At 38.0% G+C, this 20000-nt stretch overlaps 2 protein-coding genes across 2 annotated transcripts in view; both read right to left on the reverse strand.

Moving 5' to 3' along the window:
* The window catches only part of LOC140939220 (U3 small nucleolar RNA-associated protein 15 homolog), a 133554-nt gene that overhangs the window by 107395 nt on the left and 6159 nt on the right, over positions 1-20000 (reverse strand). Inside the window, exons 3-5 of the mRNA XM_073388796.1 lie at positions 19835-19966; positions 8316-8368; positions 70-193 (exon numbers count right to left, since the gene is read on the reverse strand). Of these exons, the coding sequence (XP_073244897.1) occupies positions 70-193; positions 8316-8368; positions 19835-19966 (309 nt within the window). The remainder of the gene's footprint in view (positions 1-69; positions 194-8315; positions 8369-19834; positions 19967-20000) is intronic.
* LOC140939221 (zinc finger protein 862-like) lies at positions 17360-19491 on the reverse strand. Its single transcript, XM_073388797.1, has one exon. It carries the CDS (start codon positions 19356-19358, stop codon positions 18660-18662), a length of 699 nt encoding a protein of 232 aa, XP_073244898.1. The 5' UTR covers positions 19359-19491; the 3' UTR covers positions 17360-18659.

Genomic DNA, 20000 nt, shown 5'->3' on the forward strand with positions numbered 1-20000 from the left:
AGATATACTTTGCCATTATGGCATATTTAGTTACATAGTATAGAAAAACCTGTTGAACGGCAGCTATACCTGATGCTCCTTAAACACAGCAACATTGTAGCCTGTCGATATATCCCAGCACCTGACAGACGTATCGTCTGACCCCGATACTGCATGCAACCCATCCACCAAAAACTTGGCAACATGAACAGCACTAAAAAAACAAACACAGAAACAACAAGTTAAAGTCACTACTCTGCTTAAGATATACATGACAAAGTCATGCAATTAAATAACACACGCAGGCTAAATGAGAAAATAACTACAAGATTTATTTATTTATTTATTTATTTATTTATTTATTTATTTATTTATAGATTCGTACATTGTACAGGGGAGAGAACAAAAGGATACGTAGTCCCCTACTTGGTTCACCCTCCTAAGATGGCGTAATAAGGGGGGCACAAATCCTTGAGGCAGGTTATAGCAACTTTGGGTTATGCGCACAACAAAAACACAAGCCTCACTTCTTGACCCACTTCCGTGGGGTAGGACAAGAGCATTGGCAGAGTTTTTATGTCCCCAGTGCTACCTAGTCCTATCACAGAGTGTCCAGTGGCCTTGTTGCTCAAAAAATAGGAAAACAGGAAACTCAGGATTCAGAAAATAGGAAAAATAGGAAACTTTGTATTAAAAAATAGGAGAAAAATAGGAAAATCAATAGTACTTTCGTCGACATAGATAGCCTCCCTGCACCCCATCAGGGTTATAATAAAGGCTACGAGTCCTCAGTTTCTACACTTGCAGGATTAAGCTTAACTTTTGCCGCTAAGAAGAAGTGAAAATGGTCAGCAGTGTTTAGTTTATTGGCTCAGTTATGCTGTAATCCATATGATATGCTTGACTACAGGTCAAGCATAGTTCTATAATCAAAGGTGATCATGTGCAATTTTCTTTAATTTCGCGGCAAATCTTTGCTTTGAAGAGTGAAATTACTTACATAGAAATTTCTTACGATTGTGTTGTCATTGAAGGATAATGAACTAAAAAGTCCTATGAAAAGCTTTCCTACCATTAACCTGCAATCGGTACAATGTAGCTGGTTGAGAATATGCTTGTTTGAGTCAAAAGACAGCATAAAGTCAAACCCCTATATAAGGGCCCTGTATATAGCGGTCACCCTGAATATTATGGTCACTGAAACAACTTCCCAAAATTATCAGTTGCCTGTATATAGTATGATATTTATAGCAGTCACCCTGTATATAACGGTCAGCTTGCCATTTCCCAAGGCAGGTTTGAGTGTAGTATTAAGCATGGAACCACGCTTTCCAGTAACACTGATTTATTTGGTACCAGATTGTAAATGTGTCAAGGTAAGATTGTAACACTCCTGCTTAGCTATGACTGCAAGAACGGTTTTGGAACCAAAATATTGGATACTTCATCACTTAGTTACTTAACTATAGCTGTAAACAAGAGCTCACTAAGAGAGCTAGTGCCGTAAACTAAACTTGAGTCTGTTCTTTTCATGTAGCATACAGAATCCAGCTAGTGACTGATTAAACAAGCTGATTCAATGATTTATCTGAACTGTGTTGAGAGAGCACTTCTTGATCCTGTTTTCAGTTTTGAAGATGAACATCAAAGCGAGCAAGACTCCAAAATCAAATATAACATGTACAGATACTGAAATGCAGTTTCAGTGGGCTATGCACAATATTATTCAATAGTCATGAGAACTATAACACTACATACAATATAAGTATATGGTACTACTACTATATGTAATAATGAGAGTTATTTAGTAATCATGTTGCAATTTTACATTCAACAAAGTAAATCGTCCACATTGATTGGCAATTCACTACATGGTATATATAAAAAATTGTATCTTTCTGGGTGCCTGTGAACGTTAAGGTTTTATTTGTCATGTGCACCAGCTACATTTAGTACAGAACAATAGAGTATACTTCGGAGTCAATCAGCATACAAAGATAATCATTTTTCGGAATCTTTTGTCGATAGTCTTCAATGACAAACTAAATGCTTGCCTACCTCATGGTCTGCTTTGATAGCTACTGTAACTAAATGAAAAGGCAATGAAATACATCATTTCTGAATAAGTATATCCACTTCTCATCTTCAAAATAAGTCCAGAAACTATGATATTTGTATGACAGATTTCTCGATCCTCTCCGAATCAACTCCTGTGAAAACATCAGCATTGTTACTTTGTGTAATGAATTTTGGAGTTGGCTTTCGGTCACATGCTAGGCAATGAAACAGTTCACAGGATCATGTTTCACAAAGGATTTTCATTTTCCAGGCAAGTGACATGCAATTCGCAACATATGTAGTAAGGAAACAGAAAATTTTTTGAGTTTTTGTTCTTTTAAAATTCTACCTAAATGATGTTTCTGTTATTACAATTTATCGACTTCAAAGCACGGTCAGGGTATAAATTTTGGGGGTTCCTCTCAGGTCCTGTGAGCCATACACAAATCTTCTTACAGCTGCAAAGGAGACTAGACCTTTTCCAGCGCATTGTAAAGAGGACATGTTGGAGTGACTACATATCCCACGTTGACACTTTGCTATCATTTCTATCATCACACAAAAAAATGGTTACATTTCCAATGTGTTGATCATTCTTCATCATTTGACAAAGTTGCATGCATTCATAGAAAGGTTAAAAATGCGTTACGAATCACTGAGAAACGTTGCAATGCATTTTAAAGCATTCAAATGTGTTAAAAATGCATTTTACTCTTCAGCAGTAGTCACAAGCACCTCTTGAGTGCCTATTTTTCGAGGGGCGGAACTGTAATTTCACATGTAATAAGTATATTCAAAATCATGAACAAATTAAGCTTTATTTTTTTTTAACGGGGCGGGTGCGGTCCCGCCAATTGAAATAAGTATATTCAAATCGCAAATTTCTTTAGCTTTAGTCAACATAACAATTTTTTATCAAGGGCCGGGTGTCACCAGGACCCACATATCCCCGATTGTAATAAGTATAATCACAAACTTATTTAGGCTTCAGTTAAGTGCCCTCTGACCTATCTTTTATATGGCTGTTGCTAGGGAAAATTCTGGACGTATATCTTGGACTCCTTTTTCCATGCATTAGTCATTTTATAGCAGAGTACTTGTTAGTGATGTAAGATGAAAACATGACGTCAATGGACCACGCCTATGATCACATGACCAAAAATGCAGAATGTCTAAAATCTCAGAATATAAGCCCACCAGGGGGCTTGTACTTGGAATTTGCCCGTGAAAACAAGAAGTAAAACAAAGCAAAAAGGGTAAATTTCCTTTCCACTACAAGCTAGCCCAATTGATTTTGAAACGCAAATTTCCCTCCATACATAAGCCCCTCCGAATATAAGCCCCTCAAAAAGGGCCTTTGAAAAATATAAGCCCTGGGGCTTATTTTCGGAATTTTACGGTATCATATTGGAAGGTTTTTCACCAAAGACACAGAACGTGAAACAAAAACTGCAATTATTTTAGAGTTTTTGGGAAACCGAAAGTTGTTTCCTTTGATGCGTGCGCATTTTAGTTAATCAGAATGCCTAGTGTGCGAGGACCAGGCAGGAAAAAGGGAGAGGAAGAATTTTGATTGCTTTTTGGTATAAATTATTGAAGAACCGTCCTGTGCTATCCTCAAAGACCCAAGAGAAGGCAGTTGGGTTGGAGAAACCGGCACGATAAAGGTTTTTAAGGATGGTTGGCACAGCTCCTGGTTACTGAGCCATGAATTTTGTTAAAGCATCTTTAAAAGCAGTTTTTACATACAAAATAATTGTGTAAAATACCCACATGTCAATCCTCCACATGGTAAATAATTAACAAATTTGTTTGCGTGTTAGTCACTGTACAGATTCTTAAAATCATGCAAGAATTTCAGCCATGATAAGTACAGCTTTTACGGCGTCACAATCACACGCTACAAGAATCACGTCCTGCACCACAGGAATCCCGTAATGAATAACGAGATTTTGCATCTCCAAAAAGGGTGTAATAAACTTATGAGAGGTAGTGTATTAAGCATCAGGAACGGAAGGCCATGAACTACTCAAGGTATAAACAGCATTTGGGCAGTTTTGGCTAGATGGTGACTCAAAAACGGCTTGACTATCTTCAGAGGGCATTTAACAGCAAAATCTAAGAGTGATTATATGTTAATTTTCCTTGATTCACCTACAATTAGAGACAATCCTACTCAAATTAGCTACATTAATATGAACCAGAAGAATTATCCTAGTTGTTTAACAAACGTGCAAATACTGTACTGTGTTTTATTCGGGGCTGAAATAATTTGATGTGCACTCTGAAAAGAACAACGTTGAAAATACACCCTTCGACTAATAGGATTTTGTGTGGGATGTAGTGATTTCAAAGGTCTCGAGTCCCACAGGATTTAGTTAAGTAAACCTTCTCAATCTAATTAGGCTGCTTACATGAAAGGACACCACACAAATTCGCTGCTATATTCATATCTAATTACATAATTATTATAATCAGAAGCATATAACCCTGAAGCGTCTAACTTCTCTTTATTTGTTTAGAACTATGCTGGGTTTTTTAGCCATCCAATCAGAAGCATGGAAATTTTTGCCCAACTATGGAATCAGAGTATTGAAGGTATCCCCGTCAAAAAAATAGCTAATAACAAATTCTTTAAGGTGACTCGACCTAGTTATTTTGTGAGGGTACCATCCTACTTTGAAGCTCTCTGGTACCCCAACTTTACTTTGATCGTAAGTCTAACATATAGCATGGATAAGATATAGATCAATCTACCATACAGCATAAAATTTTTGGCAATTGGAGGAAAGGTCACGTGGTTATAGTGCCATGCCTCTTTGCGGCCTGAGTCAAAATTATGCCGTTGCTGGCATTTTTCCGTTAAAATCTCTCAGCTATATGGTGCGTATTAGTGCCTTGCGTTGAACAGAGTTTCACCAAAATTGCAAAGACCCAATGCGAGAAATTCAGCGGTTTCCAAATTTAGGCCAGCAAACTTTACACGATTATATCTAATAAACTATGAGATTTATCCCTTTATTATGGGCACCGGATCTTTATAACAGATCGGTCCTTGCAAGTCAGCAAAAAGCTTTAGGGCCTTGTAAATGCGTGCAATTTCGAGCAATGCAAACATTTGTTAACGTTTGTCAGCGTTTAAGAGTCCCTCTCAGGAAAAAAGCATTTCCTTAAAAATTCATAGTTTTTTTCCTTTAAATTTTTTCAGGGCCACAATTGATTAACTAACTACCCGGATTCTCAATTTCATGATCATTGAAAAACTGTGACATTATCTGCTATAATCCCAAACTTGAGTAAACATCGAAGATTTTTAGCATTTTGGCTGAGTTCGTGCTTTGGGGGTTTTCTATTGTTTCTAGTCTGTCATGATTGGACATTCTTGCTCAGCACCTGTGAAATGACCACGCTTGGCTGACTTCCGAATGCTCACCGAGATATGATAATTTTGCATGACAAAATAGGAGGGATTCCCGTCACGTAACGTCTACACATGAACACCCTCAGCGCTTTGTATACTGCAGGAGGTACAAGGGCTTTGCTAACAATTTTAGCATTACCTCTAAGCAAGACGAGCAAGAAAGATTCTAGAGCAAAACCAAGAGTCAGAAAAAAACTGACAGTGCTTACAAGTGCAGTTAATTTTTTCACTACCAAATAAAAGGATAAGTAATGAGTTGTTTTAATTATTGGCTTGCATTAAACCTACGTAAAAATAATATTAATTTTTTTTAATAGTAAGTAATTTTAGTGTGTAGCATTTCTTGATTTTTTTGCAAAGGCACAAGAAGCACAAGAATTGATTAAAAACCGTGAGTTAAACCTCTGTGTATCACGTCATCGACTGTCTCACCGTACCAAAATTATCATATCCCGGTGAGCATTCAGAAGTCAGCCAAGCGCGGTGAACGCTGTGTCATGCGTGCGTGCTGAACAAGAATGCTGTATCATGACAGAGTAGAAACAATAGAAAACTCCAAAACACAAACTCAGCCAAAACGCTAAAAATCTTCAATGTTTACTCAAGTTTGGGCTTACAGAAGATAATGTCACAGTTTTCCAATGATCATGAAACTAAGAATCCAGGTAGTTAGTTAACCAATTGTGGCCCTGAAAAAATTTGAAGGAACAAAAAACTACGAATTTTTAAGAAAATGCTTTTTTTGTGAGAAGGACTCTTAAACGATGATAAATGTCAACAAATAGCTAAAACTATAATTTGTATATTTTTGCATTGCTCAAAATCACGCGTATTCACAAGGACCTAAAGCTTTTTGCTGACTTGCAAGGACCCATCTGTTATAAATATCCCCAAAATAAAGGGATAAATCTCATAGTTTATTGGTTATAATCGTGTAAAGTTTGCTTATCATTTTTGCATAAATTATGACCTATATTTGGAAACTGCTGAATTTCTCGCATTGGGTCTTTGCGACTTTGGTGAAACTATGTTCAACGCAAGGCACTAATACCCACTATATGTAGCCAAGAGATTTTCACGAAAAAACGCCGGCAACAGCAGAATTTTGACTCAGACCCCAAAGAGGCGTGGCACTATAACCACGTGACATTCACTCCAATCGCCAAAAATTTTATGCCATATTGTAGATTGATCTATAAGTTATCCATGCTATATGTTAGACTTACTATCAAAGTAAAGGTGGGGATACCAGAGTGCTGCAAAGTACAATGGTACCCTCACAAAATAACTGGGTCGAGTCACCTTAAGTCCTTACAAGTTCTCCAAGTACATCCACGACTTAATAGTACATGTTTAGATGTTTAAAATATTTTGTTGTATAACATAATCAAGGCACAAAAACATTTATATTAACAGACAGTGGAGCCAACAAGTGAGTTGTCATTTGCACACACTAAGCTGCACTATGGCCAGTACAAAGAATTTCATTTCCAAATACTTTCTGGAAGAAAATCTTTGTGCTCAATAAGTAGTTTTCTATATTAGTGTTCATTGCAAAACACCCTGTATTTTATTCTGAACAGACTTTGTGCGTTGCTCTTTATAGAGAGTTAAGTATACGCAACAGGAGGGCTGAAAAAAGAGGACCCCAAAGCTCTTGTGTGTGACAAACAAGAAAGGGCTAATAATTGTGTGTTTTTTCATGATCTTCACTTAAGTTAATCTTTTCTGGTCTTTTACAAAAAGATCTGTTTCAAGCAAGGTGAAGTTTGGCAGAAAGTTTTTTCAAACAAAACTATTGTCACCCTTGTTACATGAGGTTTGCTGTCACCTTTCAACAACAAGAACAATCTTTTTTATTGAGTCACAGAGAATTATTACAAGAAAAAAGTTATATACATAACAAATTTACAATGTGATAACTAAGAATAATTAATTATTTGGAGCCTAGAGGTTAAAGGAACCATGACCGCATTTGTTTCTAAAAAAAGGAGAGGAACTTATAGCATAATTAAGTTATAGTTAATAATAAAATTTCTATTCAGGTTACTTTCGAGTATTGTTCTGACAGCAAATAACTTTGTCTTTTTCTATGTACCCTTAAAACCTCCTTTGTTTGATCCAAATTGGCCATTTCGGCATTTACATGTAGCGTCGTAAATTGGAAGACCACTAATGGATGTGTCTGACCACCATAACGATATATGCTAACCTATCAGGTAAAACATAAGGTCATGTAATCTTGATGCAAACTCTTTTTAACATGTGCTAGCTTTCGACATCAAGTTACATGTAAGCCAGGCTCGTAAGATGCTTATCATGATTAGTTGGCTTTGTCGACGGTTCAGAGTAAGTCGATCCCGGCCATTTTGAATTCCGATTTTGGTCAAATTTAACTTCTTAAAATAAATATTGTAATTACCCCTGGTAGTGCTTTGTTTACATCGTGATACAAAGTTTTCATAACACAAGTGCTACAGTCTTGCGTATCAGTGATTCCATAACAGGAAGTAAATCCTGATTGGTTCTCCAAAAAAACACAGAACAGAGTTATGCACTTCAGGGTTATATGCTTCTTATATAATTCTGCTACCAATATGTATAAAAACACTCTGATTTAGCAATGAAATGATGAATATAATCAGGAGTTGAGTTTGCCCAAGTCTGTCAGTCTGCTGTAGGCTGTAAGCCCAAATTGCCCAAAACCAGCCAGGTCTAGAGTTAAACAAACAATTGGCACTTGACACATAACAAAGACTACCTTCAGAATGGAGAATTTCACAAAACACTGCAAGGGAAATTGGGTTAAAAAACATTGTTTTATGTATCTTTAAAACTCCATGTTACAATCGCTTACTTGCTGTGTTCCTGAAATTCTCGTAACAGACATCTTGAATGGACATCAAATAGCTGAAGCATAAGAACAAAACAAAGCTACTTGAATTTTACATCAACTGAAGAGACTTGTCAAATCTGGCTTAACAAAAGAATCTCAAAGGGTAATTTTGGTATCTGGGATTTGATCAAAATATGGGGCAGATTTCGGGAAAAAGTAAAATATCTTGCTGAGAAACAGAATTTTACTGCTACCCAGGAAGTGGGATTCACCAAAATTATAGTTATCTGGTTAATGATTGACTAACTGAAACTGTCACATGGTGAACAGACCAGTGAACAGACCCACTGTTTCAACCAGATGCCAGTATGCTACGCCAAAAGTGACAAAATATCAAAGATGCAACAATTTTGTATTAACTTGCTTTTTGGATGTGTCAAGATTGTAGACTTTAATCTCAATTCCTACATGTTTCTTGTCATGTATCAAGAGATACGTTTACTAAATCAAGATGCACGTTTTGTAGATCTAGAAGAGAGACTACAGTTTTTGATCAGTTCTGTCTCCAAGAGGGACTAAAAACGAGCACACACGTTGAAATTCAAGATGGTCTCTAATCCTTTCTATATTCCAAATGCAAATGTTTGCTCTCCCTTTTGCAGCAGTGCAGGGACTGTGTGAATGAAAATACCAATGGGGGCACGCAGAATTTCTTGCAAGACGTCTAGAGGAATATCAATGCACTTTGCGGATGATGTATGGTTGAGTTGTGTTGTCAGTCCAGGGGAATCAACTTACGCAAGATTTGGAACTTTTAATGCAGGTAATGGACTCCAGATTACAATCACTTGCAACACTATATAGTGACTTTCATTATCAAGGCAGTACAGAAGAGACCAATACTACGCAGAATTCACGGTTATTTACTCTCGAAAGGTCAGGTAATGCTGGGACGCCTATAAGATACAAAATTAGGCAAGAGCAAATCCATGGACTAAGAGAAGCATTATGGTTTTGCTGGGTAGATATTGCAAGGATGCTAGGAATGTCTCCTGGGACACTTACTCAGCGGATGTAAGAATTTGGTCTGCCACTCGGTCAACAGCATAATCCTTCCAACTTGTCCGACACTAACCTGGACAATATTGTGAGACACATTCTTTCAGTTACCTCACTGTGAATTCTGCGTAGTACTCCACCGAGTAAGTACCCAATGCTTCTCTTAGTCCATGTTGATTCTCCTGGACCGACAACGCAACTCGACCATTACCTTGAGACATTGATGGTGTCATTCTTTCTAACGGCCAAAGCAGGAGTCCACTGGTGCTAGAAAAGCCCATTAGAGGCATCCATATAGTTTGGACAGTGCACAGAAAAGTAAGCAGACAAAAAAGCGTTGGGAGTAGGGAGAGAGGGGAAAGAAACCCTCCTCTCTCCCTCTTCATTTCTTTTGTTTTTTTTTACTTGGCCCTATTTTGCACCATTTTCTAATGTCTGAACACTTGGATTAGGCTATCACCAGAAGTAATGCAGTGCTCCACAAAGAAAAATTATGTATTCCGCAACACAACGAATACAAAGAGCAGTAGAGATTCCAGAGACAGTTTAAAACCACAGGGCATTAGACAAAAACACAAAGAGTAGAGGCCTAAGAGAAATTTCCCAATGAGAACACAAGTTGTGTGTCAATATGAGTTTGACACACTTATCCAGGGAAACAAGATGCTAACTATTCAACAGTAAGTATTACATGTCAGTACACACATGCAGGACATCCTATTATTGTTATATAGTGCTCTTACGTCAAATTGAGGTATAAAAAGTGATTTGTTTTATGGACTGGCCATGGCATCATAAGGGCCGATCTAAATCTTACATTTGTTAGCTTTTGAAACAAAATTTGTCTCCCCCTTTCCAGGCCCTGTAACAGCTACTGAACTTGCTTTGTCATCACTGACTTGATGAAAAAGTAATTATCTACATTTGGTGACAAAAAGTTGATTTTAGCTGAGCCACTTTGTTTAAGGTATCTGTCACAAGGAACTTTAAATGAAAGGGTTGGGAGTATGTAAAAATTTTGACAAAAAACTAAAAAATAGACAGCTGAACAATCAGACAGTTTTCTAGTTTGTGTTAAGTCAAATAATGCTAGAAATTTGAAGAGCTCATTACCTAACAAAAGTTTCTTTATTTGCAATTTATACTAAAATTTATTTATAGCATACCATACTCTATTTACAGTTATTGTCCATGGTGCAATACTAAAACTACTATTAATGAGGTGAAAAATTGGCATAAGCGAATCAGGCCTGCTTTGATCATTTCATTTCTTACTTTGTTAATGAATCGGGATAATACCATTTAAAGTCTGGTTCACACTTGCTACAAGACATAACAACATGTCTTCGATGGCAGAGGAGACTCCTTGTTGTATTTGCCTTTATTTTGTTTCTTTTACAAAGACGACAATGTCAACAAAAGCTTTCAGCCGTTTTTTCCAGGTTATTCTTTATTTTGCATTCTTACAAGTTTTGTCATATAAGACTAAGAAGGGGTTCACACTACAAAACATGACATAACCACCTTATGCTGTTACGCTCATGTGAACCACGCTTAACAACAAAATTGCAACATTTGGAAATGTGCACTGATCACATACATGTATTATGTAGTCAATAATGCTTGTCCCATTTTCCCATGAAAGGCTGGTCTGCCTAGGGTATCTCAATTAATGCAGCAATTAACTTTTCTAAGGTCAAGGCTTTTACAAAATTTATAATAGTTTTCTTCCATGATTATTTAATTCCCTGTCAAAGCTATTTTGGGGCTGGTTGAAGACCTGATTCCATAAATCATCATTAGCAATTACACCTTTTCCACCTTGGGAGAGAGTATCAGAGTATTTCCAAGGACTACTGATCCTGTCAAAGAAGTGTTCTATATCTTGTTGTAGCTGATTAAAAATTTTGCAGTCAAAATACTTTGGGTTACACAATGGTATATACACCCTGCAAATGTGATTATCATCCATGGAATTCAAGAAACTTTTCTACATTTCAAACCATAAAGTTTTGAGTTGTTCAAATGCATTAGGCTGCTGGCACAATGAAGTTTGGTGAGGTGATGTGGGTGGAAGTGTGGTAGCTATTATTGGCGGTGGTTCTGTTTGAAGGCAGGAAGGCAAATGGTAGGTTTCAGGTAGAGTGGTCCTGACAGCATGACTGTATGAGGCACGACATAACTGTGTACAGGGCAGGTCATTTTGAGGTCCTCTGTGCATAGCCATCATCATTGGAGTCACAGTTCCTGCTCGGATATGGTCATGAATGTCGGATACATGTATGGCCGTGAATAGCGTCTTTCAGGTTTTTGGTGAAAATACCTTTTTGAAGAATGTGGTTGTCATAATGAAGAATTCTTGTTTGATACGTAAACAGGTATTTGTGCTTGTTAAACTTCACACCATGTAATCTTAAGCAGCTCCTAATCAGTTGATCATTTATTGAGTTGATAATCATTCAGGGGGAAGTGTTGCAAAAAAGTCTTAGTCAATAAAAATTTTAGTGTTGAAGGCTCACTAATCAATATTGGGATGTTAGAGATCAGCTCTTCAGTGGAATTAATGCACTCAAGATCATTATTTTGTCCCTGTGTGCATTGGTATTAGTTAAGGAAATTTTGCAAATGTTATTTTGCAGTTACTGTACATGTAGGTTCATGTGCGTTCAATCATTGGTGTTCTTGCGTACTTAACATTATGGTTTGATGACAACATTTTTGTTTTGTGAACTTGATATACCCAAGACCCCAAGACAGTTACGCTTTTGAATATTTTATAGACAAGGCGCAATACAAATAATAAATGTTATTGTCATTGTTATTATTAAGACAGTGAGTTCCAGCTGCTGGGCACGTAGATCTCCAAAACATTAGCCACTCCCAAGTTCACTGTCTGCAATCAGTACCTGCATAAAAACACTTCCACTTAAAAACAAAAGAAACTGACTTTAACATGCTTACAACTCTCTCTTCTGCAGAGGCCTATTTGTGTCATAAGGAGGCTGGGGAGAAAGAAAAAGAGGAACACGCAGGGCACTTTGGGAGACTCCTGAGAGGGGATGCTTAAAAGCACGCTAGAGCACACTTAAATGAGCCTATGCTTTTGTCTCACATAACACAATAAAGACAATAAAGCGTGTGCCATAAAACAATGAAACATGAGCAGGCTAAAATAGAAAGCGTGTTAACCTTCAATAACAAAAGCTGGCATACAAGGAAACACCACACACAAACGTGTAACTTAGTGTGCTTTTACGCAACCCCAGGTACTGCAAGCAAACTTACCAGACGAGAAGCAAAAGTAATAGGCCTTGACACAGTTTTGGAAGCAATGGTGACGAGTAGACAAATGCATGAGAAATTCCAGTGTTTGTATGAGAATCTAATGTCGAATAATTTCTGTAAAAGAGCTGTAAAGCTACACGGCAAAGGAAATTTTGGAGGTTGTTACTGTGCTTAAGTTTCTCCAGACATTTACTTTAGCTTTTCCATATATATATTTGTCTGCAATTTTTACTGGGAAATTTAAGTTGCCCGGAACAGGAATTTTTACGGACAAATGTAAAGAAAATTTTCTAAAAAGGTTCTAGCCCATGTAGATGCATGTAACACCCTCAATTTTTTTCAGTAGAATTGTTAGGAATGAAACCTTGGTTTACAATTCATATTCATATTTTTTCAGAACAGCCGTTATACAGAAATTGTTCAACATTACAGTGCAGGCCAGAATTAAGCAAACAATACAAACGTGACGCAGACGCATGGACGTGTCAGCGCTGATGCCTACATGTGTCAGGCAGGGAAAGACTTTTCTTTTGTCATACACTAAAACAGCTTTGCTTTGTGTGGCATTGCTATGATAAACAAAACAAATTCTCAGGTTTAAGGTAGCTCAATAATCCCTTGTTTAATTAAGCACACCAAGGACATAAATCAAGATAACTTTGGCGACGTGGGTTCTGCTTTATGCGTTCATACACTAGAAAAATACCAGTCGTTTTTAGAGACTTGAAAATAAGAGCCTACATTTTATTAAACAGTGACGAATTTGGCAATAAAGAAATTGATGTACATGAATATCAACTGTATGTTTACACTTAATGCTCACTTAATGCTGGCGAGTAAAATATTACAACTAACCCGACGACGAATGAATGTCTGCGTTGCATGATACAGAATACAGGTTGCTTACTCTTTTTTAGGTTTTTGCTTCCCATGTGTACACGACAAATTGAACATCAGAGTGCTCGCCTGCATTTAACAACGACAAAAATCGATATGAAATAAATTTGCATACAAGTACGATCAAGAGAGTCAATATTTCACGCTAAAATAAATGAGTGAAAATATTTATACAGCTAGCTAACAAGTTAACAAATCAATATCAGAAATCCCTTTTGCTTCATGTGAAACTGTAGTTTAAGGTTTGCTCACTCTCATATTCCGGATTCTTCTTTCCTTGTATAACCCGAGACACAAAAATACAAGGTAATTGTAAACTATGCTAAAATGTAAACAAACAGCCCTAAAGAATGTTCAGCACTTCAGCCCGTGATGCTCGAGATCTTAAAATAAACTTGCTGACATAGCGACAATTGTCAGTGTATATGGTTTCATTGCTTACTGAAATCACTCAGGATCTAAAATTAGTGTTAGAACTTTTTATCATAGACTCGACGTGTAATTTGTAAATAAAAAACTCTCTGTTTTATCTTCTTAGTGAAAGAGTTATCTCTCGCTGCGCTGTCAACCCGGGTTGTCAAGTACAGACTGGTGTGTTCTAAAATTAACACTATTTTGATAGCGGTAGAGCTGGCAGTTTAATATTTGGAGCTTTTCAGAAAGTTTTATGAGAATGTACACGAAAACCTGAAATATAGTATTTTTATTTTTATTTTGCCCATGACGAATTACATATGAAGCATGTAAGAAATTAAACCAACCTTTTTCGCCGTGGGAACAGAAAAACTTAACGTCACTTTGCAATCAAAGGCTTATGTTATTTACTATTTCAAGCACGCATGCCCAAAACATTAAGGCGGCAAAGTGCAAGTCAGGGCCGTAGCCAGGAAGAAACTACAACCGAGGCTAACACACGGTCCGTTGTACGAAATCAGCCGTATGAAATCTTCTAATATTATCAGTCTGATAAAAAAAATAAAAATCGACAGTATTTGGTAAAATTTTACCGAGGCGAGTGCCTCGGTTCGCCTCGTACTGGCTACGGCGGTGCAAGTGTACATACATACATACATACATACTTTATTGGCTCGTCCCCACGGGGCTTTTCAGAGTCAATTTTACATTACAAAATTATAAACCAAGTACATGACAATAAGAATATAACAATGATAAAAGAAGACAAAGGTCAATAAAATTAATTAAATTAATTAAATAAAGCAGTCATTAAGAAGCTTTTGCCTGAGTAAACACTTGAATTCCGTCACGGATGGGCTAAGTTTGAGCGCAGGCTGCAACTCATTCCAGAGAGAGGTTGCTCTATATTGAAAGGTCCTTTGGCCGCTGGCAGTGCGGAAGAGTGGTATGTTCAAAAGTTGAGAATTTCTCGTATTCCTTGTCGAGACGGCGGATCTTCCAACGAGCTTTGATGTCAAATACTCCGGAGCACAACTCGTCATGCACTTAAAAACCAGAACAGCAAAACAAAAATAAAGTTGTTGCCTGATTGGTAGCCAGCGCAAGTCTTTTAGCAAAGGAGTTATGTGATCGAATTTTTTAGCGCCGCTCAAAATACGACAAGCGAAATTCTGTACTGCTTGGAGCTTGTCCAGATTAGTTTGAGTAGTATTGCTCCAAACAGAAGAGCAATAGAATAATTTACTAAAAACTAAGGCATTTATAATAATAATTAGCGCGTGTTTATTAAAAATATGCTTAACGCGGTTAATTTGACCCAAACGTGACATGCATGAGGATACAGTAGAAACAATATGCTCATTATATGTTAAGTTAGAGTCCAGTGTGACACCAAGGTCTCTTGCAGCCTTAACGGGCTCGAGTTCCTTCCCCAATAGAAATAGCCTAAAGTCGCTAACCTTAGCAGTCATTTGCCGGCTGCCGAATATCACTAGTTTTGTTTTATCTGGGTTGAGTAAAAGCTGATTATCAAAGCACCAATTCCTAATGCTTAACAAGTCCTTGTTCATTTTTTCTATCGTTTCGTGCTGATCGCGGAGTTGAAATGACATGAGAAGTTTGGTATCGTCGACGTAACACTGCGATGTACAATTTTCTGGCACAGAAGGGAGATCATTAACGTAGATGTTAAAGAGTAATGGGCCAAGGATGCTCCCTTGTGGAACGCCAGAACTAACAGGTAGTTTGGTCGACAGAGTTGTATTTATTCGCACAAATTGGTATCGCGAGGTTAAATAGCTTCCAAGCCATTTTATAGCAGGTCTGGACGCACCAATGTCCTGTAACTTAGCGAGGAGTATTTGATGGTCAATACTGTTGAAAGCTTTGCTTAGATCAAGGAGGACAACTGCAGTCAGTTTCTTTTTGTCAATGGCATTTAGGATTTCGTCAGTTGTTTGAATGACAGATGTTTCCGTTGAATGCCACTGTTTATTTCCGCTTTGTTTGGATGATAAACGGCCTCTCGAAAGTAGATATGACGTAAGTTGATTGTGAGCGACACGTTCACAGACTTTAGAAAGGACAGGGAGTAATGAAATCGGTCTATTATTGTTTGGAATATCGTGGTCTCCAGCCTTGAGTATCGGTGTCACTTCAGCTGTTTTCCAGGCCAAAGGGAAGGTGTCAAACTCAAAGGTAGCATTAATAATAGACGTTAACGATGGCAAGATAGCAGGCAAACAATCTTTGATCACATGGATTGGGATTTTATCAATCCCAGGGGCCTTACCACTGGCCATTGATGTGACAATTTTTTGTACCTGTTCGCACTTCACTGCGTTGAAGGTGAACTGCTCTGACAATGGGTAGATTCTCGGAATAAATGAACATTGATTAAGAGTATAATTCGATTCCTCTGCCAATTTAGTAATTCTATTGATGGTACTCTTTCCTTCAGAGGAAAAGAAATTATTAAATTCATCAGCAACAATTTTGTCATCTTTGGAATAATTCCTTTGAGAAGCGGACTTCTTGGGTATGCACAAGCGGATTGCTCTCCAGAGGCAATTAGAGTTGTTTTTGTTGTTTACAACTTGCTCCGCGATGAATATTTTCTCAGCCGTCCTTATTTCATGTTTGACTTCGCGACAAAGGTTTTTGTATTCAGACCAAGCATGTGGATCTTTGTTTTTTGGGGCTACCTTCTTCCAATGATCTCTAAGTCTCATAAGGTCCCGAATTTCGCATGTTACAAACGGGTTGGGACGTCCACGAATTTTGACTGTTTTGATGGGTGCATGTTCGTCTAATACATTGTTGAATAATAGGTTAAACGCGTTCAATTTATCTTCAGGATCATCAAAAACATCCAAAACGGACCAGGGTACTTGCGAAACGTCAACAAGAAATTGATCGGGCCGGTAATGTTTGAAGCACCTTGTTGTAATATAAGTTGGCTTTTGACGTTGATTTTTCAAGCGGAGTGTAGCGCAAACAATATCGTGATCGCTTATTGAGCACGGTTTCACGATTGTTTCCCGGACTTGTTGCTCGTTTGAGGACAAAATAACATCTATAAGTGTTTCAGTGGAAGGAGTCACTCGAGTTGGTGTTTTAACCATCTGAGATAGATTATACAAGCGACAAAAATCAAGTAGAGCTCTGGAGTCAGGGTTTTCAAGATTTAAAAGGTTACAGTTTAAATCCCCTAAAATGTATATTGTTTTGTTGTGTAAAGAAGCAGCAATAAAGCTAGGAGTCAAATCAATATCAAAGCATCTCACTGGTACATCAGGCGGCCTGTAAGCAGTACAGATAACTAGAGAGCGAAGGTTGCGTACTTGGACCTTAATCCATAGCTGGTGGAAACCAGCAACCGATATACCAGAAATATCCCAAAGAAGTGTCACTTATAATGTTGAATTCATGTTCTTCGAAACACGATCACCTTGTCAAATACATGCAAAACTCTCCTGGAGTTGAATTCCTAAAAACCATATCCAAGTTCAGACGGAGCAAGAAAAAAAAAATCCTTTGTCGTTTGTCTACCCCCTATCGAATAATATAGTCTTCCCATAGACATTTGCTGCTTGGCAATGCAAAGTTCTAAAAGATAAAATGTCAAGTTCTAAACATGCCTCTTCAGTTGAAGTTTCATTGATGTCTCTAAAAACACAACAACGACAAGAAAGGAAAAATTTTTGTCTTCAAGCGTGTGCCTCGAAGACTCAGATAAATAATGTCCATTGCTTGTCTTTGTGGTGTTGTAAATGAAATGTTTGCACAGTTTTGCTTCTACAAGGGCAAGCGAAATTTAATATCTCTCTCAATTTTCAAGCACTCGCTGCGTCGGCCAGACAAGCCATGGTAATGCGCTGCAGAGGACAAGAATATTTGTAACATTTCCACATCTGTTAGGTCTTGGGTGCTTAGTGCGGGATGGAAGTGGAGTGTTGGACGCTGTGCCAAAGGTGTCGGGTGTGGGAGTGGTTGTAGGTGATGAGAAGGGACGAAAGGCTCATCAGGCTTTGATCGAGTGGGACAACCCAGGGTGTGATGACCATAGGTGTGACAATGGACGTAGTAGGGCAGGGTCTTTTCCTTGAGAATATCATTATAGAGCTGCTCATTCACTTTACCCCAGGACACTTATAACTATTCTCAACAACTCGTCAATAGTAGAAACATTCAAGCTTGACCTCCAGTCAGTCATGATTCTGTTCATGCAAGAGTTTCCCTACTCACAACAGGCAGACTGGCAAGGAATCGCAAGACAGAGTTAGACTAAAATTAGTAGGTTTGGATAATCATCTTTACAAAGCATAAATTTATTCTTCCAGAGGTCACTTTGCTTGAGTTCAAGTTCTGCTCTAACTCGTTACACATGGAATTTTAGACTCATCCACTCATCAAGGCAGTCCTGCAGACTAAAGTTGTGGTGCACTAGAGGTACCTGAAAATGACCATGTACTGTCTGAATTTCAGTTTCTCCATGTAAGAGCAGCAGATGCCTGTCTGCAACTGGCCAACCTCGATGGCTTGTCAGGACAGCTGCTGCTGACAAAACTGGATCTGTTGTCATCCCTTCAAACCTCTCTTGGATGAATGTCATGGCAGCATTCACCACAGATGCCTGGATAACACTGATAGCCTGCCTGTCTGCAGGATCCCTTTCAAGCTCTATACCCTTAAATGTGTTAGCATCCCCTACTTCTGTGAGGAAATAGTTCGCGTACTCCCAACATCACATGCACTATCTGCCATTACACTTATGAACTCTGATGACTGAAGCTTGCTTGAAAGCTCATGCCTTAACTGTCCTGCAATAGACGTCACAAAAGTTTTGCATGCTTTGTCATATATATAGGTGTTTCCAAGCTCAACTCCATGTTTCATTTCAAGTTTGCACAGATGGGGAAAGGTTGTAAATGGCATCTCCCTCTTGGAAACAAAATAAGATATATTGAACAGTCTTTCCATCTTCTGAGAGATTTCTTCTGACATTGACAACAGAGCTCGTGGTAAAGGAGCCAGCCGTGGATTCTCAGCAACTTTAGCAGCCACAACACAATGAGTATGGCCAGTTGAAGATTCGTGCCTTCGCACAGATTCTATTTTAAAGTTCTGACTGCCAGACACAAAGGTAGAGGACAAGTCAGTGCAAGTTGTATTGTCTCTACACAATTTGCAGAACATTTGGTTTGCTTCAACATCGTATGTGAGCCATGGAAAGTCTTTCAGCCAGGTCCGTACAAATTTTTGTTTTGAAGAAGATTTACATGTAGACGTGCTGCCTCCAGCAGAATCATCGCTTGCTCTCTTTGGACCTTTAGTTGTTTTATTTGACAACAGAAATGCCCTAATATCCATGACAATCACGTGTGGACTGTGATCGTAGATTTGCATTTCAAGATGGTGGACATTTGTTTTTTGGCTAGCTTTGCATCATGGGTACGACTTTGCCCATGCTCCCTGGTCATACAAAATTTCAAGATGGCAGCGAATAAATGCGAAACTGAAAACCGAATTAACAAATATTATTCTTATGTAGAATTACTTTTCTTTCTTTTATTCATGCCAGTTGTTAATGGGGGAATGAAATAAGAGGCTACTAGAAGGTGCGGATCAACTGTTGAAAACATATCAAGGCTTATGTTGTATACAGGGGCGAAACTTAACTAGCCAAGATGGCTAGTAAATGAGCTAAATCCACTAGCCAAAAATCAAAATCTACTGGTATTTGGCTAGTAGACCACCGCCAAGTTCGAGCCCTGTGCCCAGTACATTATTCAGCCCTGTAAGTATTGTCCAGTACCAGTAATATTACATGAGAAGAGAAGGATTTGTTGTTTGTCACAATTCAAATTTGAGAATACAAGTACCTTCACATGACCATTAGCTTCTCCAGCAATTATCAATTTCCCATCATGACGAAAGCTTCCACTAAAAACTCCATCCTTAAACCTTGAAAAGGACTTGATTACTTGGTGTGTACTAGAGCTATAAATCTGTACCTGAAATATAAACATCCACAACAAAAAAATAGTA

Source organism: Porites lutea, chromosome 5, assembly GCF_958299795.1.
Source record: "Porites lutea chromosome 5, jaPorLute2.1, whole genome shotgun sequence".
NCBI classification, from domain to species: Eukaryota; Metazoa; Cnidaria; class Anthozoa; order Scleractinia; family Poritidae; genus Porites; species Porites lutea.